This window comes from Stigmatopora argus, chromosome 13 (assembly GCF_051989625.1).
Source record: "Stigmatopora argus isolate UIUO_Sarg chromosome 13, RoL_Sarg_1.0, whole genome shotgun sequence".
NCBI lineage: Eukaryota > Metazoa > Chordata > Actinopteri > Syngnathiformes > Syngnathidae > Stigmatopora > Stigmatopora argus.
This window is the reverse complement of record NC_135399.1, coordinates 12,756,071-12,780,977: the sequence shown is the minus strand read 5'-3', so window position 1 is coordinate 12,780,977 and position 24,907 is coordinate 12,756,071. Positions and strand designations below refer to the sequence as shown.

Sequence of the window (24,907 nt, the reverse complement as noted above, 5' to 3'; positions counted from 1 at the left end):
TTTATTTTTTTTGTGTGCCCAAAACGCATGTCAAATTTTTTTTGGTCCTGTGTTCAAATCCTGGCTCGGTATACTCTTTGTTTATTTTTTTTGTGTGCCCAAAACCTATGTCAAATTTTTTTTTTTAACTAAAACTATTGGGGGCTCCGCCAGCAGAGCGGTTAGAGCATTAGCCTCTGACATCCAGGGTCCTGGGTTCGCATCCCAGGCAGTGCCTGGAAACAAAAGTCTTGGTTCCCTCCCGCCGAAGGCGGGAGGGAACCAAGTGTGTTGGTGTCCACCCCCGCCGAAGGCGGGGGTGGACACCAAGTGTGTTGGTGTCCACCCCCGCCGAAGGCGGGGGTGGACACCAAGTGTGTTGGTGTCCACCCCCGCCGAAGGCGGGGGTGGACACCAAGTGTGTTGGTCCCCTCCCGCCGAAGGCGGGAGGGGACCAAGAGTCCTGGTCCCCTCCCGCCGAAGGCGGGAGGGGACCAACTGTCTTAATGTCCCCTCCCGCCGAAGGCGGGAGGGGACCAATATGTTTTGGTGCCCCCTCCCACCAAAGGTGGGAGGGGGCACCAATATGTTTTGGTGCACCCTCCCACCTTTGGTGGGAGGGGAACCAATATCTTTGTTTCCAGGTAGTGACTGGGATGCGAACCCAGGACCCTGGATGTCAGAGGCTAATGCTCTAACCGCTCAGCCAGCAGAGCTCACAATAAATTTAGTTAAAAAAAAAAAATTGACATTGGTTTTGGGCGCAAAACGCATGTCAATTTTTTTTTTTTAACTAAAATTATTATGTGTTCTGCTGGCTGAGCAGTTAGAGCGTTAGCCTCTGAGATCCAGGGTCCTGGGTTCGAACCCTGGTCATTACCTGGAAACAAAAATCTTGGTGTTCAGGGACTAAGTGTCTTGACATGACTTTACCAACCAGGACATATTAGATGTTTTGAGAAGCATGTATAGTTTTAGCAAGAGCAAACTTTGATTTTTCATGAGGTTTGCCGCACAAATACATACATATAAGTAAAGGTGAGTGAGGGCTTTGTGTATATTGTGGATCAAACTGCTTCTCACGAGGTTAAGTGAGCAAACATAAGAGCTTCCAGCACCCGGTATTCCAAGGCAGTCTCCCATCCAAGTAGTAACCATGCACGACCTTGCTTAACCCCCAGGCTTTTTTCAGGGTAGTATGCGAGGTCAACCATGACATGATATTGGATGTTTTGCGTAGCACCTATAATTTGAGCAAAACCAACCATTGACCAGTGTAGTGCACATTTGACATTGAGTTTGGCCGACCAATCTACATAAGCCAATCTAAGTAAGTGTGAGTGAGTGCTTTGTGTGTATTGTGGATCAAACTGCTTCTCACGAGGTTAAGTGAGCAAACATAAGAGCTTCCAGCACCCGGTATTCCAAGGCAGTCTCCCATCCAAGTAGTAACCATGCATGACCTTGCTTAACCTCCAGGGTTTTTTCAGGGTAGTATGCGAGAAGGTCAACCATGACATGATATTGGATGTTTTGCGTAGCACCTATAATTTGAGCAAAACCAAGCATTGACCAGTGTAGTGCACATTTGACATCGAGTTTGGCCGACCAATCTACATAATCCAATCTAAGTAAGTGTGAGTGAGTGCTTTGTGTGTATTGTGGATCAAACTGCTTCTCACGAGGTTCAGTGAGCAAAAATAAGAGCTTCCAGCACCCGGTATTCCAAGGCAGGCTCCCATCCAAGTAGTAACCATGCACAACCTTGCTTAACCTCCAGGGTTTTTTCAAGGTAGTATGCCAGAAGGTCAACCAGGACATGATATTGGATGTTTTGCATAGCACCTATAATTTGAGCAAAACCTAGCATGGACCAGTGTAGTGCACATTTGACATTGAGTTTGGCCAACTAATATACATATGCCAATCTAAGTAAGGGTGAGTGAGGGCTTTGTGGCCATGTCTATAGGCAAAGATTTGGGCTGTCACCCACCCAAGTGGCATGGACACTTCACCCCAAAAAAGCAGCTGAAGGGTCAGAGGGCATTTTTGTGTGGACGCATGCTGAGAATATAGCCATTACAGGTCTATCCCGAGGACAGAAATGCATCAAATGATGGTGTCCAACTAGCAGTCTAGCTCCACTTCTAAGTGTTTCTACTGACAATCTTTTCTTCCAGCACCGCTGTTACAATGGTTGTTCTCTTCCCGGAGATACTTGCGTAATGTACAGATTTTTACTTAGTGTCATGTGCAACAGCATGACCTTAAAGTTATCGTGCCAACAAAACCTCCTGTGTTTGAATTCTCGTCACGGTGCTTTTTTTGGATATGTTTGTCATTGTGTCAGGTGGGACTCTATCCAGATTAGTTAGAAGAGCAAGTGTGGAAACCCACATTCCAGCTCTTTCCTTTAAATTTTTGGTGCCAAGTCTTAATATGTTTTGTAGTTGGTGCCTACTTAGCAAAATTTGTGATGATATCACGCTGCTCTTTCTTCAGCAACTGAGTCCGAGCACACACTAACATGCAAAATGCGTTTTCTTTTGAAGTGTACTGCATTACTTAACCTGAAAAGATGTAAATGCCAAACGTTACACACTAAAACTTGAAACGTTTCTACAAAAGCTTTGAAAATGAACATTGTCAAAATTATTGGCTTACAAATGGGGTCGAACATTTTGGAACACCCTGTATTGTTGTTGATCAGATTTGTAGCAGCCTCCAATGTTTTTTGTGGTTCCATCATTCAATCAATCACCGATGACTTTCAAAAAGGAACAAAAGGCAAAAGGAACACTCGGAGCAACATTCCCCTTCAACATCTCAGGTGTTTCTTGCTGGTCATGTCATTCCAAACACGGTGCATCTCCTCAGGGGAGATCTGGTGGACCGTGATGACCCGCCTGTACCTGCACAGGCTATAGGCCATCTTCCAGTGATTAAAGCCAGTGTTCTGAAAAGGGTGTATCCCCAACTTGCGCAAACACAAACCCACGTACACGTCCTCAAGGTGCAAAAGTCTGGTGTGAAGCGAAGTGTTGAAGACCAGCTCAGCCACGTCCGACGAGAACACATAGCCGGTGCCAGAGCAGAACGCCGGGTATTTACTTTCGGGGTACAAGTCTCTGGACATGTACCATTTGCTTCGCATATCCCTTATCGGACCCCCGTGGATCACATAGCCGGTGAAGTACCTCTTTCTAGGCTTCGTGGTGGGTTTGAGGAGCTTGTAAAGCAGATTGTCCATGTTGACAAACACGTCACTGTCGGTCTTCATGACGTACTGCGCTTTAGGGCAGAAGGTCGCCACCCAACGCATTCCCATCATCGTCTTGAGGGTGAGGTTGTGATAAGAGTCTATGAAGTCCTCCACCACAATGTCATGGAAGATCTGGCTCTCCTGCTCCACCATCTGGTTGAGGACGGCGTCCGTGTTACGGCCCAGGAGGAACATGGTGAGGACACGCAGGTCGCTGTAGGCGCTTTCGTCGCCCCAAGTTTCACGGATGGCCTGGCGGGCGTCGAACTCCTTGTGTGTGGTGCTAATGAGGATGATCAGGAATGGGGCACTATCATGGCACTTCTGAGACTCGTTGATGACAAACTCGTAGGTGTGTGAGTTCAGCGGTCGCGTGCGGATGTTGGAGGTCATGTTTTTGGCAGATTTTACAGTCCTGCGGCTAGGCAGAGACATGTGACCTATGTAGGTGGACGTGGGCCGAGATAGACTCAAATACCACAGAGCGCTTGCCCAGCACACTACTGTCAGGATGTAAAGGCAGGATACTTTGGACGGCATTATGCTGCATTTAAGTGTTTCGGGACAAGCCGGATTTTATAAGTCCACCTGTCCCTGTGCGCTATTCCAACCAGCGCGGCAGCATGGAGCTGCTCCTGTGTGCAGATCGACATGAATTGCCACGAATCGATAACTTTTCAAGGGCCTGATGCTGTTTGCGTTCCAATGCAAAGCACCTGAAAAATGAATTGATGTCCAACTTCTTTACAGCATTCCCATTTAAACCTGAAAGAGAAGGGAAAAAATCATTAAAATGCAATCTTTTATATGACAAATGAATTCCTCTTTGCTGCAGTTGAACCACTAAGCATCTGCTCTTTGTTAAATCCCACATCAAGAGATATTGGAAAATGTTAACCATTCATTGGGCACTATTTTAACTTAATGACTGCCATTGACAATGCTAGATGTCCAATTCATTTTGACCCTGCCAGTCAAAATGGATGTGACATTTAAGACTGTCAATGGCACTGAAACATGATCATCAATACCAACCATCTCAGTTCAAAGGCATTTTATGATAATGCTACCTTATAAGTAATTATTTACTTCAATGTAAAAAAAAAAATCTATCTTTCATGTACTATTTCATATACTATTACTATTCATAAGTTTTGGGACTGTTCACCCTTCAGTTGGATGAGAAATCTAATCTTTTGACCAAGAGTATATTTTTTAATGTTGGTCATTAAAGTATTTAGGTCCTACTTTTTTCAGGTAGGTCATTGTCTTAAAAAAAATCTAATTTTTGTCAATGCGTGAATAAAAATATTAGTGCAAAAGTCTTCCAGAAAGATTTTTAAATGACTTTGTTTTGTGTACAAATGTTTGCCTACTTTTAAAAATACTTTCATTATTCCGCTCCATTTTCATGGCTAAGGGATAAGCTCTTTTTTCTCCATTTTTAACACCAGATATTCTTTTCCCACTGCCTGACTGTTCATCACTTGAGGGGTGTTGAAGGTTTCTGCACGCGTAGAGAATATTACAGCTCCAGATTACTGTAGCGTGAAACCCAGCCTTTGGCCAGGCTGCTTCGTCTTTGTGCAGCTATTATTCCAATCAGCCTCAATATGGGTTGTCAAAATCGGAGTCAGTCATGAAGTGTGCAGTCAATATTATACGGGAAGGACGGGCGTACGTTTTAGCCGCACTGGACCTTAAAAGGCATGCTACACACTTACTGAAAAATAAAAGGCAGGGATTGAATGGGAAAAATAATTAGTCTACAGTGCCAAAAGAGAGGCCATTTATCAAATGTTATGATACAGCAAGAGCTTACTAGTATATGGAGAGGGGAATAAAGACAAACATTTATCATAACGTGACATTCCTTTCCCCGAGCCTCTGGACTAACGGTTTGGCGGACTTCTCTCTAAAAAAGCCTTATTATGCCCCACACGCAAGAAAAATGTTTTGATTCATGGCTGCAAGGCCATGAGCAGACAGCCTTCCAAAGTGTTTTTCCAATAACAACATCTCTCGTCTAATACATTGCCACATTCAATTTAGCAGTTCACACAAAGCTGCAAATAATTAGCCGGAGAAAAGATTTCAATGACTTCACCTTGATTTCACCAATGACGACAGTTATACTTGATCACACAGACTGGCTTTCTTGATTGCCGATGCAATAAATCAATGTGTTTTATAATGACGGCCTTTATTTGAGGATTTAAGAAGGAAAAGAAAAATGGAAATGGATTTAACTTTAATGATTTTAATTGATTTAATCTTCTGATTTGATTTTGGGTCACATTGTTAATTTTGGGAGGATTTAAAGGTCACTTCTAGTTGAATTTAGCTCACTTCTTGTTGACTATGGCAGTTTTGTGTCACTTCCTATTAAGTATGATACACCCTCGGTCATTCCCTGTTAATATTTGCTTGCTGATTGTTCTTTTTGGGGCATTTTCAGCACACTTCCAACAAATAATGGCACCTAAACCTTTAACAACTAAAATAAAGCAACAATTAAAAAATATGTTGAGGCAAATTCTCTTCCTCACAGCTTTGCAGGGATCATTTTCCAACATGGACTGATGTTGCTGCAGTGGCACGCATTACTTGGTGTATTCACAGCCCATTGAACGGATTGCAATGGGGCTGTTCTGCTGGTCTTAGTTACAAAATGTTACGCCTCATCCAAACAGGTTTGCTGCGGTTCATGCAACAACTTGGGAGTATAAATGTAGGAGCTTTTACAGCAAATACCCAAACTAACGCTCTCCAACCTTGGAAAAGAGCACTATGGCCTGTTTATTGTACGCTACAAAATACATTTTAACCAAATCTAGTGCACTGAAAGTGGCAGGTCTTCCTCTAGCTACATATGACTTTGCTGGGTAGATACTGTTGTTCTTTTCTGTTCAGTTCTGCACAGTCAGTTTCTCTTGTTCCAAGTAATATACTGGCAGGCTTCCCATTTACTGCAGCGAAGACACTAAAAAAGAAAAAACCCTGACGTTGCTCAGTAGTGAAACAGTACTAAACCACTTCACACTCTTAAAAGCCCAGAAAAAAAAATTACAGGACCTTGAATATCCCAAGAAAATACACTTTAGTTAGTCTTTCAATAACACAATTTTAAATTAAAACATCATGCCATGATTACAAGTGAAATTTTAGATCTTAAATATTAATGCCGGACAATTATTCAGGAATTAAGCAGACCAATTGTAATATAATGTAAATTTTGTGTTGGGATAAATTTGTCCAAATTGCTTATTGTTGTTATTACTACAAGAATTTAATGTCATGGTTGGCTCCTTGAATAATGTAATATTATCATTATTTATTTTTCTTAGAGCAAGGTTGTCCGACTCGGGTTGGTTCGCGGGCCGCTTTAACGTCAACTAGATTTCACATGGGCCGAACCATTTTAGATATAATATTTAGATATTTTTTTAATAAATTGATTAAAAGAACTGGATTAAAAGCCCTGAATATTCTGTTTTTTATAGATCTAAAACAATGTTTATTTTAACTTTCTTAATATATTTTTAGAAATACAAATTGATTTTTCAACTAAAAACACAGAAAAAAATGATTAAAAAATTACAACTATTGATTTAAAAGGGGGGGGGGGAATCAGGAAATTTAATATACATCTATACTCTTCATTTTAATTTGATCCTAAAACAGAAAGTCGGCACTCGTGATTTACTTTCCCGGGCTACACAAAATGATGCGGCGGGCCAGATTTGGCCCCCAGACCGCCACTTTGACACATGTCTTAGAGTGTAATTTAAACACACTTTCTTAGCACGCAAGTGAACAACAACTGTAATTAGAAAATGGGACTCCACAGCAAACTCAAACGCCACCCTGAGGGCCTGAACCAGAATTTGACCCCAACACCTCTCGAGTATAAGGCAGACTTTCCACAAGGTCACTGCGCTGACAGTATGATATCTACTGTCTAACACCACTAACAAGCCAATTGCATTATACATAGTAGTTGTAACTCTGCCCTCACCTATAGAAAAATGCTATAAATCGAGCATCGTGGAAACTTAATTGGATTAAGAAATAACCATAGCTTGGATCTCGTGTCATAAATGTTGAAAATAGTCAAGTAATGAAAAGATGTTTGCAGAAGTAGCCAGGCACGTCACATCCAGCAGTCAGGTAATCATCAGAGAGACAGATGGTGCTGCGGATGATTGGACTCTCCACTGACCTATTTGAATTATTCATTTAGTCATCTTTCATACCGCTTATCCCCATAAGGGTCGTGGGGGGGTTGTGGTGCTGGAGCCTATCCCAGCAACCAGGGGGAGACCCTGAATTGGTTACTACAATGAAACAGGCAACCCTTCACGCTCACAATCACCACTACCAATAGTTAATCGGACCCAAATTCTGACTGCACCAAAGTCAAGCGGAAAAACTCTGCACCATCGGGTGGCCCTATTTGACTTATTAAAATTTATTTAGAGAGTCAAGTCAGAAATGCAAAATAAGCTTCAGTAACCTGCAGGAAGCTTATCAGGTTGATAGGAGTGAAACTCTGACGCTGCTCCGCAGGCTTGTGAATTACTCTCCAATAAATGTGCCAAGCAAGGTTACTTATTACCCAAAGCCGCGAAACTAGCGTTGCTGTCTTGTACACGGCAAACACAATTTAGCACGGCGAGAGATGGCTGTCACGCCAAATGAAAATGTCAAAAAAAAGGCAAGGCGTCACTGAGATTTGAAAGATAATGCAAGGTACAGAATGACATTAGGTGGGGAAAAAGGGAACGCGAGAGTGAGTATGCATGTGGCAAAATGATGTGTTGTAAGGGAACAAGTCAGTCTCATGGGACCTCTCAGAGAAAACTCCTTCATCTTTGGAAGCAAAATCATCAGCTATGATTATTCTCCATCACAAACTGAAAAATGACAAGAACAAAATGCATGACGGCAGCAGTCTCTCTCCATGGACTTGTGTAGCACCGAAATTACGTGGGATGCTGTATTTCCCCGACCTAGAAATAACCTACAGTCTCTGCTTGCTGAGAAGCTATTAGCTTTCATTTGGCTGCATTTCTCATTTCATGATGAAACAAGATGCAGCCGCCATGATAGAAATGATGACTGTCTAAATGGAGGACGGCAAATGATGGGTCACATCCAAGGTGGCTCTCCAAACGTTACTGTCCTTAAATGGCCTTTCAGTAAGACACTGCTTCCTTAGAAAATTGGTGGATGTCCTATTATATACTATTCAACAATTAGTGTATTCTTCAGTATTTAACTACATTTTGAAATAAGATAGTCCCTTGATATGATTTTTATTCATTCCCTTACCAAGCTCGTAACTCAAAGCATTATCATTTAAACAGTCCTTATTCAAATAATTGGAATTGCCATTAATAAGTTCAAATCTCTCCACAAAAATGGCTGTTTAATACATCGTTTTATTTTCCCTTTTCGACGCAGTATTCATACTTATTTGAATGCAAGCTTTATAAAAGAATTTCTCAAATAAACTGGTCTTTCACACCACTACTGGGATTTCCAAGCCCGTTAAAACGTGTTAAAGCTCGGCAGTTTACAATATCTATTCCATTAAAAATGTTAGAGCAATCATTGTGATATTTTCATAGGTTGCAGTTTATAGCACAAGTCCACATTTTCCTTTTAGTGAGGTTTGGTGGCTATTTTAGGTCACTAAGCCATGTCATAATCCACAAATAGTCCACACGCACACACGCTGCACCACAAGAACCATTCTATTTTTTTTGTAATAAAAAGACATCTTTTTTTGTGTGGCTCAAAACTGCATCAATCGGTCTGCTAGTTGATCATCAAAATAGCTTGTGCACAAGCAAACCCCTTTTTTTCTACTCAAATATTATTTCAAATGGTACACTCCGACAAGTCCGTTGTGTTATGAAATTAGCCGATCTTATGTACTGCCGGTCCAGATGGCATTCGAAAGCTGTTGCCATCTTCATAGACCTGGCACAGGCGGCGTGTGTTTTTCCATTGTTTATGAAACGTGGGCCTTGACACACAAAGCTCTCAGAGGCAAATCATCATCGAACATAGTTATGGGTTTTCTTATAACTTGACAACAAAACCGATGAAATCTGCAAACGCATTTTTGAGACATGCGATATTTACAATACTGCTTTGTCAAAGCATATATTTATATAATCTTGTAAAAAATGAAAACTACAGAAATAAACATGTTTTCTCTTGGTTCCACCTTCCTCTCCCCAACTCCCTTCGCTTTGCCATGAATTATGCATTCACATTCAATATGTTGGCATCGGCCACGGAACAGGACACTTCCTTTGCTAGTCCCAGTTGCAAACTCATCTTCCTTTCGCTTGAAGCTTGATTTTTATAATTCATACTTAAATTATGACCGAAGAAAACTTGTTTACTAAACACTATAATAGAAAGACGTGCTCAGACCAGCCAATTAGAGCGCAGCCCACAGTAGTTTCAGTACTACTAAATCCGAAAGCAGATTGGGAGTATAAATGTTTGAGCAGATTAGAATCATGTGACAGCATTTAAAGCCTGAAAAAAAAAAATATATATATATATAGTAGCTCTCTTTTTTCATATAAATACTTTGGCTGTTTTTCCCCATAAACCATGAATCCAGGAGAACATTTTGAGTCTCCTGGGCAGAAGGGAGAATGAAATAGTGGAGGAATTGGAAGGAATTGTGTACCACTATGGCTGCTATTACAGGAGCAATGTATAGGAAGCTAACAAGGCACAATTGGTGCTTCCTTGTGAAACAGCAATGTTCCCCTGTGCAATTTGTCCCCAAGTGGTGACATTTTATTTTTATGTCTTTTATAATATCAAAATATAGTCGTATTGGGAAATCTTATCTTTTGAGGTTGTAAAAAAATAAAATAAAACGACAATTATAGTGATACAAGACCGGCTATATGCAATAATGATATAAAAAAATCTGTTATGCAATTAGAAAATATTTCCAATACCAAAACACTGCAAATTGTGGTTATAAATGAATATAGCATCAATATAGTCTTTCCCACTCTTTAAAAATAAGAAGAAAACAAAGTGGAATCCATCACTAGACTTGGATTTTGTAATATCAGAAAAAAATAAGTGTGGAACATTGCACGGAATAAAACAATATCCTCTCCATTTCTTTTGTAAACATTACACCTGTCTGCTGAAATAAAAATGGAACTCATTCATCAGCAGGCTGTGTACTAAATATGCATACTATTCACAGAGAATATGTTGTGGTAGCTAGCAAAAAAATTTATTTTTACCATTTTGACCAGGAGGGACTGGCAGCTAAAACCGCTGCCCACCCACCCAGTCAAAATGGATTGGACACCCCCCACCCTCAATGGCAGTGGGGTGCCAAGTGATGTAGGATTTGAAGACCGTCTAAACAAACTAAAACAATGGTGGTCACGTTTGGGACTTTGCGATGACAAGTCTCTCTCTTCAGTAGAGAGCAGAACTAAAAGAGTTTTTCACTGGAAAGTGCTCGCTACAGTTTGTTTTCACTCAACGGTGCTCCAAGCGGAGCCAGAGAAAGGATGAACCCAAATTTACTCCTTAGTGAGAATCCTCTGGAGACACCACGGCCTCGGAGACAGAGCGTGTGGCGCCTTAATTAGGATGTGTTGTGCTGTTGTCGTCAAATACTTTGCTGTGGGATTTTGTTGAATTGTTTGCTTGCAAAATATGGGAGTCTTCGAAACAGGATACTACTCACATTGTAAATTTTAACTTACAAAGTAGAATCTTAAAGTGTGAACTCTTTATTTTAAATATGATGGATTTGGTTCACTACAGTTTTTAGTTTCCACAGATATCCGCAAATAGAGCATTTCATGAGGATAATCTGACAGTGTCAATATTGTTTACACCTGATCCATCGAGTTTTATCAACGGATTTGTGAGGGTATGATAGCATTGCAGTACCCCATAATTATTTCAGAAGAAAAGATAAAATGTCAATATATTTTGCTGCGTGTGTGAGTCAGTACGTGCCTTTGGCTCAGTTGATGTCAATAGATTTAATCGGGTTCAAAACTTGTCCATTAGCTTTTATTCTCTGTTTTAAAACAGTTCTACACCTCTAAAATCGATAAAACCTTTTTCACTGATCTTTCTATACAGCTCAGAGTATAACATGAAAAAAAAACCCTGTTGAGTATGTTGACATTACTTCTCAAGGATTCACGATTATTCATCATTTTACTTACCAATTTTTAACACCATAATGATTAAACTGAATAAGTGTAACTGTAACAGTTAAGTCTAAAAAATGACTTTCAAGGAAGGAACAGAATGACAAGTTAAATGTGAGTTTTACACTAGTATTGACATGATACTAAAGATTTTCTACCCGATATTGATACTCAACAAAATACTCCATGTGCAGCACCTTGTTTGATACTACATTAATACAAAATTTTAAAAAGCAATCCAATTACTATCGAGATTAATGCAAAATCCAATTTCTGGTGACCTGTTGTACTGCAAAAACAAATGAATAGGACAATGTCCCCAATTTGAAAAATATTTAGGTGTAATACTGTGCAACAAACTAACTGGATATAATTGGACTGGATAACAATAAAAAAAAGTATTTTTGGATATATTTCAGTATGCATACTTTGATGTTTGACGACCCTATTGTCCACTTTTGGAATTCCATGCTGCAATTTAATAAGCCTCATCAAACTGTAATTTCAACGTTCGTGAGATGATTGCATTGTAAAGATATTAATTGGCCCTGACAATGTTTAGTGAAATAGAGCCACGGGGAAATTACAGTGGACGGTTTAAGATGGTTGCAGACTATAATTATGTCTTGTTTGGCGACATATCTGCTTCATCAAAAGGGGGGAGATGGGGTTGCAGACTCTTCAAAGATATATTTTTTTCATATCTTCAGTGAAAATATTCTTAGGATAAGGCTGTTTTATTGTGGGTTTTTTTGCAATATGCAAGGAGGTGATTGTTTACATTACTCGTATTGTATCATGCAGTTCGATAAAATGAAAATTTAATTTCATGAAGATAAAAAGTTGTTTTGAATTGCCATCAAAAGGCACTGTGGAAAACCAAAGCAATAGCTGTGTGCAATCAGGAGATTAAACGTTTTTTTTGTCGGATTAGCAAACCCGTATGATTATAGAGTACTTTCCCAACAGATGTAGTTGTGAACTAATCATTTTTGGCATACACTGAATTGAATTATACAAAATGCAGAAACATTTACAGTACCGTCGTTGTATTGTTTGTTTTATTTAAATTTTAATAGCCATTTGATGACTGTTATTGTATTTAGGGTATTTTTTATTTAACATGCCGACATAAATGTTACATACCTCTGCATTGAATGAATTGAGCCAATGAGTTAAACGACTGGGATAGTTAACAGTTTTGATGAGGTTTTTTACTAGCAAAACTTCTACTTTAATGTTAGACTATTACACGGTGTAGTTAAACCTTTAGGGTTATTTTTATAGGAATAATGTTTAATTCTATACTGTTATTCATCATGCAGGTTTACAGGTACTTCAACTTTCTTGACATCAAGAGGAGGCTTTACTTTAAATCCGCATTTAAAACAAGTGCTTTGAGTTGTTAAGTAAGAGAAGATGCCTGAAGTCACCCCATCTCTAATTATTTTCACCTAGGACTTTCAACTTGGCCATCTGCTACCTTCAAAGGACTAAAACACTGTATGGACTCATCCTACAAGGGAATCAGATTAATTCCATTAAAAAAAAGATAGATTATGTCATTTACTAATGTTCTACATACAAAAGGATGGAGTTATCACTTCATTTAGGTGCAAGTTAATGGCAAAGCATTTTTACCCACTAAATTACAGTTGAGATGCTCAATTTTGCTTCAAATAACCGATCCACCTTTGGAATATTTCCCGGGCGGGATTACGGCACTACCCTTACATTTTTCCAAAGAGAATTTGACATTTCTGCTGACTAGAAAGAAATGAAAATCATGTACCGTATCTGCACATGCTGTAATGCAGTGTTGGGATGCGTGACTAAATGTACAGGAATCAATATGAAAAAGTCAATTCCACCTGCACTTTCATTTGCTTCCTTTTTTTGTTTTGCAATTCTCCAGCTCAGATGACATACAACAGTAAATAATTGATTTGCAAAGAGGGGAAAGAAAAGATGATGCCATCCAATTTCCATAAATTCATCTGCTATGATTAGAAGCTTAATATATCGTGAACAAGATTCTGACATCAATGAGCATAAACACTTGCAACTGAGCCCTGAAACTGATTGCTGATCTGCTGCTACAACTTTAAAGCCCAAGTATTATAATTCTTCATTCTTCCCAAGGGAACCTTTACAAAGCAAAAAAAAACAAAAAAAAACATCCAGTAAAATTGTGGTTTACTACTCCTTTGTCAAAAAAAATGAGCGATTGGGAAATTTGTGGATTTTCCCACATCACAAACACTGAGCTGCGACCTCCAACTCTGTCAATCGTTTCAAGGTACTCCCACCCAGACCGCTACCATTGACAAGAACATCGCAAGATTCAAACACTTTCAAATTAGGATGTACATTCTATACCGTGCTAGCATGGAGATGGAACGTTTAGTGATAGTGTTTCATCATCAGGTGTACAGAGAGACATTCAACTGTACATGCAAGTCCTGCAGCAGAGCCTCTAGATCAGATATGAACTGATTTCATTTATGATGGCAAGTTTGCGCAGGCAGTTGGACACGTCAGGGTTTGCCAACAAATTTAAGATTCAGGCTGGAGTTGTACTTGGTATTAGAGAAAAAGGGATATATGTCTAGGTAAAATGTTTACTTTCTTTATAACTTGGTAAGCTCGGTTTTACATAGAATACATGGTGTTCCTATTAAAAACCTTGACATGTTGCACAGTGAGTTTAGATGATTTAAAAAAAAAACATTCATTTAGGATTAAAAAGAAATGATAGTTGGGTTTTAGATTGTAACAAAAATGTGTTTTATTTAGTAGTCTAAATCTAATTTTGTATTGTATTACTCTAAAAAATATTTAAGTCATATGGTGGTATTGACATCCAATACATTTGATGTGATACTATCTGGCAGAATGACGTAATTGAGTATCATTAAAATGATATAATTTCTTCTATGGCACCAATGCGTTAATATGTAGAATACATGTTTTGATAAATATCCTTTTAATCTGTGGGAGTTGTTTTGAGCTGGTGGGAATGCATTTTCCTAACGTTACCGACAGGCCAAAGCAACCATGGCCCACAAGAGCTGCAAAATGGGATTAGACTGGGAAAAAAAAGAAATGCCTTTGGCTATGTGTGCTGCATTTTTCCTCAGTGTCAGAAAATGTGATCAATATACTTTCATCATGAGCATATGAGTTTGTTTATTTATCTCTCTGCCGTGGCTTGAATTTTTCATATTTAGGACTTTAAAGCCCTTCTTGACAAAGTAATTACGATATGCTAGGGGATAAGATATGAAGCCAATGCCACCCGCACTCAAGTCTCACTTTTGTGTTGATTCTCCATCACGCGAGTGAGAATGATTTTGCTTTTCAAAACACTCACACACAAGTGAGAATGATTTTGCTTTCAAACCACACCGCCGCCTATCATGTAACAATACATTTGGCAAATGCATCGCCTTACAATCCTGGCTTAATATCGTGAACACGACTACGGGAAATAAAAGAGGCACTGACTCCTAGAACTCCGTGGAGAGAAAGAAAGAGAAAATGAACCCCCCAAAATTCCATTGAGACCTGATTCAGTGGCAAGATATTTATCGACGCCTTCAGCTAAAAATCCTTCTTTTCAACTCAAGTTCATACTAAAAGCTCTCTTTCAAGCAGAAAGGTGCTTTTAGGTACACGGACGACACTTGCACACAAACTGGGAGGAATCACAATGCGGCGCTGCTTTTTATCCCTTTCAGCCAATCTTCAAGTTTCCTTCAGGCTGGACTTCAGAAATGGCTGGGCATTTTTTTTGTGCTATCAATCCCTGACAGACTGTGTGAGACACTGATGGGTGTCACCTTCAACCAAGGTGTCCCGCGGCTTCCCAGAAACAACAGCACACAACCCTGTACATACAGAGTAACATTTTTCTTGGCTTCAAAACACACCTTACCTCTTTTTTTAAACTCCATTTCTACAGTGAATTGGATTTTAGGACACATTTCTTAGCCTTTGCAGTGTTTTGGATGCTTACATCATTATCACACCACACACAGCCACAGGAAACTCATTTGTGCTTCGTTTCTACATTCTCTCATACACCCTCCCACTTTTTTGGATTCTGTCCATTTGGCAGACGGCATCTTGGATGACACAGGAGAAAAAAAAGTATTGCAAAGCACTTGCTCCAGCTACAATACTAGTGTATATTTTTAAGACAGAAGGCAAGAATGGAAGGCGAGAGATGAGTTTGTTTTTCTAAGTGATTGGTCAACAATTGGCTTCAATAATCGGGACAAATATTATATAAATCTGGACAAACAATTGTTCATGTCTTACCACCAGATATTGCCTTTGCCACAGGAACCAACTGATCCCAATAAATATATGAATATATTTTTATTCAATGTGATTACATAACTATTCCCTCTATTCATTGTGTCTCTCTGACTACCAAAAGCCTTTTCTATCCTTTTCTATCCAGCAGCATTCTCTGAATAAACAACACAATACAAACAACCACAAAAGAAAAAACACCAATCTCCTATGTGGCACATTAAAATGGTTTCAGCCTCAGATTTGCCATTCTCTGTGTCTAAGCAGCATGACAGAACAGATTAAAAAAACGGTCAGGATGTGAAATCTATTGGCATCAATGACTTCAATTGAGTTATTTGAAAAGAATAAAATAAAAAAAAATAAAAAAACGTGAGGACGAAATGGTTAGCAGTTGATACGTGGATTACTTCGAGTTCTGCGGCTTCCGACTTTTAAGCCGTGAGGGCATCTAAATGTGAAGAGGAGCATGACAGCGTGAGACTGGGAGAAATGCTGACTCTTGAGCAAAACACGATTTGTCTTGCTGCGTTTGCAGTTTAATTTTGTCCTTTTATGACTTTAATGCCCTTATTGACAAAGTGATAACAGCCCTTGCAAGAAGTAAAAAAGCAACAATGCTGCTTTACATCCAGTGTGGAATATATACAGTAAGCATTATGTGCTATTTTTTTTAATACCCTCAGCAGAGTTTAGTTACGGCTCTGTGATTTTTACCCTCATCACAACAACAAAAAAGGGACGTGAAAATTTGAATGTTGTTTCCTGTGCTAGGCCGATCATGAAATAGTGACAATATATATGAAACAGCCACCCGTTACAGCTTCCCACTTGTGCTGCCAAGGTTACATTCGGCGAGTTAAGAGCTGGAACGTTTTGATTGCATTCATCCTGCAGCTCATCTGCCTGTAGCGTCTCACTGTGGCTAACCAAATTAGGATCATTATGCTTGTGCATTATATGACAGGAACCTATAATGGTGACTTAAACCGAGACAATGACAGATCATATTTATGCTGATTGTCAGTACGTGCTACTTATGTGATGTGACGGTGATGTGGGACGGGGTCGAGCTGTTAAGATGTTGCATGTGTCATCAACACATACATAATTCTAACCAGAAAACCAAACATTTAACCTATTCACTGCCATCGACAGAAACATGTTCATTCCAATTATTTAACAATATTTTATGGAACTCTTAAAAATACATAACTTAAAAGCATGTTAAAAAAAAAAGGGCAGGATACGAAGCAAGTCACTTATTTTTCAATCCACTTAGAGTATTTTGACTATTACTGAAACATAATTTATGGACATCAAGTGCACCTAGCAATAAGCCGCCCTACCATATTTTACAACAAATCCAAATTGGTCGGATATAGGCCACATTAGACTATGATTGTGAGTGCAGATGGTTGTTTGTCTCTGTGTGCCCTACGGCTCACTGGCGACCAGTCTAGGGTGTAGTCTGCCTTTCGCCCGAAGTCAGCATAGGCGCTGGCAATCCTCGCAACCCTTACGAGGATGTGCGGTACGGAAGATAAATGAATGAATGGATACTACTTTGTATAGAAATAAAACATCCGTCATGTTTTTCGTCAAGCAAGTGCCAATCTGGCCATATGGGTCTTCGCTCACGCATTGTGATTCCAAGGAGAGTGAAAATGAGGGAATGACACTGAATGGGGATGAATTCCTGCTGGCAAAGGCGCAACTTAATTTAAATAATCATCACATAGTGCATCCTATGAAAATGAAGACTAATTCAAAGCTACCATTTCCAAACAGCCTGTGTTGAATCAGCAGAATGAGAATGTTGTTTTTTTAATTAGTCGAACGATAGAGGATAACCAACATCTTTTTGTTTTTGTGTGTAAAGTCCCTTCATATAGTGTGCAAATGGCTACTTGTGGCGGGAGAGCCAAAAAAATGAAAGGGCGGCATCTTGAGCCTCCAAGCATGAACGTGTTTTATTCATCATGGACTGATAAAAGATTTACTATCTCGGCATAGATTTTTGCGTCAGCCCCTGCTGGACCCTTGGGGTACTTCGGCCCTCCAAATGTCCAAGCTGGCTTTTGAGATGCTTGGAATATTAGAAAGGCGAGGAGAAGCGATTAGATCGGTTCTAGGCTTCCAGCCTTGTCCAGCGAGTGCGCTGAGACGGCACATCAGTCAGAAAGTCTTCAAGGATCGCAAGGCAACTCAACTGTGGAGACCACAGAGACGCAGAGTTACTGGGGCCCTTGGACTGGAAACGTCCAGAAGAATTGTTTGACAGCTTAAAATAGCAAGGAGTAAATTATTATGTCATTGTTTGAGTGACTGCTTATTTGATTAGCCTCCCAGTTGTTATTATCATTCCCTTTCTAGGACATAATCAACAAGAAGCTAATTAATTTCTCAAGATAATAAATAATTTACTCACACCGTTTTCTGAGATCTGTTGTGCTTCAGATGAGCAAAATAAAAGTACAATTGCAACTGCTGCAGGCAGACAATAGATGAAATTTGCATACATTTGATTGGAATGTGACTGCATTGCAGACTTGCTAACAATTGGCTTCACTGTTCTTCGGTAATATTATACTCAATATAATGTTTTCTGATACGTGTTCATGGTGAAAATATTACTGTTGTATTATTAGATTTATCTCTATCTCATCTAAAATTAGATGAAATAAGCCTAAAAGAAAAGTGTTAAAACTTGTTAAATTCTTACATTTTAGTCATGCATGTCTTTTAGTACAATATGGTATTTTTCTTATTAAAAACACAAAACATACTGCGCAAATATAATATTTTTTGGCAGAGGTTGGAACATGTGAATGTCTTTTCTGTATATTTTAGTAGCTTTGGATCATGAGCGAGGTCTTATTTTTTTTAAATTAGATTTCTGGCCGTTCTTAGTGTGTTTGCCAAGCTTTCCAAAAAAGGCATATATCATTTAAAAAGGATCAGAATGGGCTAAATAAACCCTATTGGTGTTTTTCAAATATGAAGAAATTCAAGATCCTAAAATACAATAATAATAGCTAAAGATTAGATAATTGTGCCGTATTTTTATACAAATAAACAGACTTCTTATTTTAATTTTAATATCAACCAACCTTATGTGCAAGCTTCTCAAACAGGCAACTGTGGAATTGTTTTATGCTTGTGATAGATCTGCTTAAACGCAACATTTAAATGCAAACCTTTAAGTAAAACTTTTTGAGCCGCGAGTTTAGTCGTAAATAATATATTAGATGAAAATGCACACATTGCCACTAAATGGTATCTTATCGCATTTTGAGACTGCGTGAGAAAATTTTCTTTCGGGTGGAATGGCTCACAAACTTAACAATGCAATGAATTGTGTTTCCTGAATGGACAATAATACATTTCTTTCCCCAAATTCATTGCCATTTACATGGTATCCACAAAGATCAAGCTAACAATGCTTACAAAGTCAAACGTCTTGAAACTGATTCTGCAGAACTCTACAAAATATATAACCTGGTATAAAAAAAAACCTAAAGAACAAATGGATGCCTATAAAAGAGAATCTCCCTGGAGGGGAATGGAAAAAGTGAGTAAGAGAATTTTAAAGTAGCTTTAAGCCTTATGGGACCAGAAAAATAAGTTGTCCTTTTTTTTCGCAAGTCCGTCTATTGGGAGTAATAGTCAGACTGCCAATCTACACTTATGGAATGTCATGCCACGTTTTCATTCAACATAAAATGCATTTTTTGGGGGGATAACGTGGATGGTTCGCGGTGAACATACAAACATTTGGATGTCATACCAGAGTCCAAATTCATAGCCAGACACCATGAAGCAGTGACAGTAACCTTACATGCCTCTGTCCCACCCCAGAGTCTATTCCAATTTGCAAAATTTAATTATGGCTATTTAGGAAGAGAACTAAAATAAAATTCTCAAAAGCAGCTTCAAGGAAAATGCAATGCAAAGCAAATTGCCTTTTTAATTTGTGCTTTTCAAGTGAGCGCCCTAAATCTGTACTGTGCTGCCTTCATTTTAACTTTGGCTTATGGCTGAAGAAGAAAATCCTGCCAGAGTCGCATCGCGGATAGAAAAAGTCATTCTGGCAGCTGTGCAAAGGGATGACAATGACTAATGCCCAGGACATAAACAGAAATGTTGAATGGATATGAGCAATAGTTGACATAAAACTTCAATGCATTTACACATGAGGGATGAAAGCCATTTTTCTAAAAGATCTTGAAACTCAGCTTGGTTCAGATCTGCTTCTAAGACACAACAACATTTGTTCTGTGCCAAGCCAAGGCATCATTCTGTGTCAGATAAATCGGATTTTATTTTATAATATATTATTGCATATAAAGTTATTACTCAGTCTCCAAGTGAGGAAAATCAACAAACCGTACGATACAGGGATCTGTTGATGTTTGGTTTTAAGCAGAATGGGGAAAAGAAAAAACCTTTGGGCTTTCTAACCATAATAATAAAATAAATAGGCATAGTCTAAAAGCGTAAATATAACCAACAGCAAAACAATACTAAAGGGGACAAATAGTTGAAAACAACTGTGGAGAATGTTGTTCACACGTAATCAGGCAAGCAACACTGACTAAGCAAAGTCGCACAACACTAAAACCGGGGATTACGCATTTAAACTCGCTTAACTAATTACACCTTGCGGAAATGTGATTAGAGTAAGAAGGACACCGTCAGACACTGACCGGGTCGTTACACCATGCACTCTCTCTCAGGAGCTAACAAAATGAAGAGGAGTTTTTTCACATACACAACATGTCTGGCTTTGGACCGTCATCCTCATAAAAACCAAATGGAGCTCTGATAGGAAACGGGCATGTGGGAAAAAAGGGAAAGTAGATTAGCCCGTGATCCAGGTACTGATGAGAAATGTCCAGGCAGTGGGAAGGAAGATGCACTGTCAATCTAAACAGATTTCACTAGGAAGATGCTCAGGAAGGATGGACATAAAAATCCATGCATTGATCAATGAGCTGGGTGATAGAACATGAAATCTCTGGGTTTTTCCCCACAAACACAGAATTCTGATTAGGTGTTGACTATATCTATTCATACATCTTGTATTAGCAGAGGAAAGGTTTGTGAAAGATCAAAACCCTTCCTTTTTTTCAGTTTGATTCACATGTCCTGTTCAATATGAATTCTCGCTTCTTGCATTACAAGACACAAAATGATTTTATAATACCAGTAATAGTTACTTTTATAATGCTCTGAACATACATATACTATGTTGTTAACTCCAAAACAATAGTTTTCTAAAAGCCAACTTGTAACAAATTGTACACAGTGTTTAACAATCTTTTTCCTGATTTGGTTCTAGCTTCTTACTTGAAATACTCATGGCTTCTTCTACTGAAACGTGACGGCTGATCGACCACTCAAGATGCCGACATAATTGACAAGTCATTTTATAGGCAGCCATATTATGAAAAACTGAACTGGAGATTGAAGTCCAATCAGATCTTGCTAACCTGTTTCAATCTGGTCAATGACTCCGAATCAATTCCAAAGCAGCAATAACTGAACACATCCCCAACATAGTACATTAAAAAATCTTTAGAATTTGTCAACATAAGCCCTAAATATTGTGGATTTTCACAATTTACTAGATGAATGATAATTGGTGACTGCTAAGCTGCTGTTGCTATACTGTAGTGTAGCTAAAACCTGAACGGTTGGCTGTTGGATGTTCAAACTTTTTTGCCCCAAGATCTACATTTCAAGAAATCAAACCTACAAAATGTCACCCCCTAGGCCACCACCAAAGATCAGCAATTATGCATGTTTATATACCTCACGTTAGAGCCAGAGGTGAGCAATCCGGTCCTCGGGGGCTGCTGTGGGTGCAGGTTTTGGTTCCAACCGATCCAACACGCCAATTAGATTTCTGCTGAAACAAGAAGCACCTGACTGCAATCCACTGATTTTATATCTAACATACCAGATTGGTGGAATGGTTTCCTCTTATGGGTTGGAACTAAAACCTGCACCAACTGCAGCCCTTTGTGGGATTGCTATAAATCCGCTCCAGATTCATGCTTTAGCTTACTGCAAACACTCAAATTCATAGTAGTCTAGCTAAGGAAAAACCAGCAGACTGGATCAATTCCTATTGTCGTTCAAGCTACCAATAGTACCTTGAAGATCTACACTTTGTGCATCCATGTGCAACCTCAGATAAACCATGTCCATGCCCAGGTTCGCAAGCTGATGGGATGAACGGACTGTGTTAAAAGACAACTCTAAACTAAAGCCAAGAAGTACTCCACTACAGCCTTCAAGTTAATGTGGTGTGAGAAGTGGTTTACCTTAGAAATTGCAAATGCACTCAGTATCCTTTTCATCTCTACATTTAATAGTGTCTTGAAATGTCAAGTTACCTTTAAATTCAAATTTTTATACATTTGATCCTGATGTCTGAGGCTTCAGAAAAGGACCTGAACGAAGTAATAGAGAACATTGAGAAGACCTGTTCTAATCTAAGATTTATGAAGAGCTGCGTTAAACAAACTCCTTAACCAGTTGTTAGGTGTAAAACTTGTGTGAATCACTTTCGAGGTTTATAATTAAAAGGGCAAAGGAACAATTTGAAGGGTGACTTTCGACATAAACAACAATAAACGGCCGTCTCTAAGAACCTACCTGTGTCTACTGTCATGAGAGATCTACAAATACCATAGTGCAGGGGTAGGGAACCTATGGCTCGGGAGCCATATGCGGCTCTTTCCAAAGGTGCATATGGCTCTCCACTAACCTGTGAGGTAAAATATGGAAATCGCTGGTGAGAGAGCAGAGTCCCAAACGCAGCAATAGGAGCGTTATGTCGACACTACCTCTAGCACCACTTTAATCATAATTTTGTTTTTTAATTACTCTTCTGCATGAATATCATTGAAACTGATTGGTTATCAACAGCATAACAATGTTGTCAAAAGAATTCAAAGACTTTTTGCACTCAAAAAGTGGTGAAATGCCAAAATAAAAAATCGCAGATTCATATATTTTTGCTTTTCAATTCTGAGAATGGATCTCGAGAAATAACATTAGAAAATATGAATTGTTTATGGCTCGCTCTGTTAGAAAGATCCGGATACCTGCCATACTGGGAACTCGCGTGGAATGTCACAGAGAGCAAGGGCATTCCACAATCGGCGTGAGAGTGAAAGGGCGATTTCATCCACTGAATCGAAAAGAGGGAGCACAAGAAAATGCGACGGTAGAGCGAGAATATTATGCCGTGCTTACCTCACCGCATCGCAGAGCCGTCGTTTGCACAGCAAGCCAGATCCTCGTCATCCACAGTAGCATCTTGCAACGCGTTTATCACGCCGACAAAGCCCCGATTGCGAGTAGCACGGGGCGCCAACGTCAGCACTGTTGGCCAATGGGCGTTCAAATCCACAGAGTCATCAGCCAATCGCCTTGCAGAAACGTTTCTGGACCCGCCCATCGTAGATACAGACAGCAACGTAGTTGACGACGTGACTTTGACAGATTTTAAATAATGGACACGAAATGCAAGCTTTGATGTCAACGCTGTCATTTGCATCTTTTTAGGATGGTAGAAAGTAACTGAAATTACATGTTTAAATGCAAAATAAATGTATTAATTTGCAATTTTTAGTGGTACATAAAATACACTGGCCAACATTTCCTGTTTTCTGCTGCATGCGTTTTTTTAAACTGATTTTATCCATTTTTTTGCAACATTTTGTATTTTTTACATTTTTTAATAACGTAGACAATATCCTTTAGACACGGAGTATTAGTGCCACTGATTTTAAAAAAAAAGATGGCCGAAATTCTGACTTTAAAGCGGAATTCTTAATTTTAATTAAAATGAAATTATAAATAAACAAAATATTCATAGCACAATTTCAAATCAATTAAAACAACACAAATAGCCACTAAAACACTCTAGAGATTATACATAATTAATAAAAATATATCATTAATAGCATTAATATTTATGATTAACTCATTGTCTGCCAATCACAATGATAAATGTCCAATTCAACATAATTGAAAAGACTGGCAGTGAATGCTTCTTTTCAATGCCATTGACAACACTAGGTTTTTAGAAGATTAATTTTTCAGGCAGAAAATAATTTAGAAAAATAAATCACTGAAACAGACAGAAAATCCAACAGAAAAAGAAAAGCCCTTCATTGGCTATCAATCAATTATAATGTATAACCAAACCAGCCTGAAAGCATGAACAAATTCAGGAATTGACAAACAATTTCAAATAAGCTCAGCCTATTTAAAAAGTAACATTTTAGTCTGAAAAATTATTTATCTTTGTTCAAAATAGAATACAAATGTACTACCAGTTTGTTTATGACATCATGTACATTTAAATAAATAAAATCATTTCTTATTCTGTTTAGTTGTCTGCACACCAGGTGCCAAAGTATTTAACTAATCTAAATAAAATAAAAGAATAACCTAGCCTGGGAGAATTCAATTGCAAAAACTGTTAATAACTGTTATTTAAAAAACAACAAAGAAAACTAAAACAATCAATTATAACTGAACTGTGTTAAATTTCCCAAACAAACTTCTGGGTTTATCCACCAGACAAAAGCAAATGATTTGTAAATATTTAGATTCACTAGCTGAAAAATCCAATTCCAAAACAAACTGAAGAACAGCAAACTAATTTTGGCCATGCTTTTAAACGGATAATACCCCTGATTGCTTAACATGAAACCAAATCCAAAGATTTGCAGCAAATTAAAACTTTTTCCTTGTCCTGTCCACATCCTCTAACTTTCCCTCTCATGTACAGCAAAACCTGAACAACATGCTGAGCTGCTTACACAACTATGCATCCATGAATCAGACATACTTTTCACCCTTTCAACAATACAACCCAAACAATCAATCTTCATCCTAATTGGACCGATATATATACTTCAAAGGATACTTCTTGGGACGGTATCCCCGTGTTGCTGTTTCGTTAACATGGGGGAGTTGTCTTTCGGGGGCCACTGCGGTTTCGCTAATGGAATATCATCTTCTATTTTAAAGGCTTTCTTAGGGGAATCATCCCGTGGAGGCCAAACGACTGATATCTTGCTGCCCTGCGGTT

At 38.8% G+C, this 24,907-nt stretch overlaps 1 protein-coding gene across 6 annotated transcripts; it reads right to left on the bottom strand.

The window, feature by feature from the left end:
* Window positions 1-906: 906 nt before the first annotated feature.
* Window positions 907-23,191, bottom strand: b3galt1b (UDP-Gal:betaGlcNAc beta 1,3-galactosyltransferase, polypeptide 1b). 6 transcript variants are annotated; one of them, XM_077616545.1, is made up of 4 exons: window positions 23,059-23,162; window positions 22,456-22,567; window positions 21,607-21,700; window positions 907-4,006 (listed from the first exon to the last, which is right to left on the bottom strand). In XM_077616545.1, exon 4 carries the CDS (start codon window positions 3,779-3,781, stop codon window positions 2,798-2,800), a length of 984 nt encoding a protein of 327 aa, XP_077472671.1. In that variant the 5' UTR covers window positions 3,782-4,006; window positions 21,607-21,700; window positions 22,456-22,567; window positions 23,059-23,162; the 3' UTR covers window positions 907-2,797. The 6 variants fall into 6 exon arrangements, with proteins under 6 accessions (XP_077472671.1, XP_077472670.1, XP_077472672.1 ...); XM_077616544.1 differs by lacking the exon at window positions 21,607-21,700 and adding an exon at window positions 22,908-22,993 and having other exon boundaries at window positions 23,059-23,112; XM_077616546.1 differs by lacking the exon at window positions 21,607-21,700.
* Between the last annotated feature and the right edge of the window lie 1,716 nt (window positions 23,192-24,907).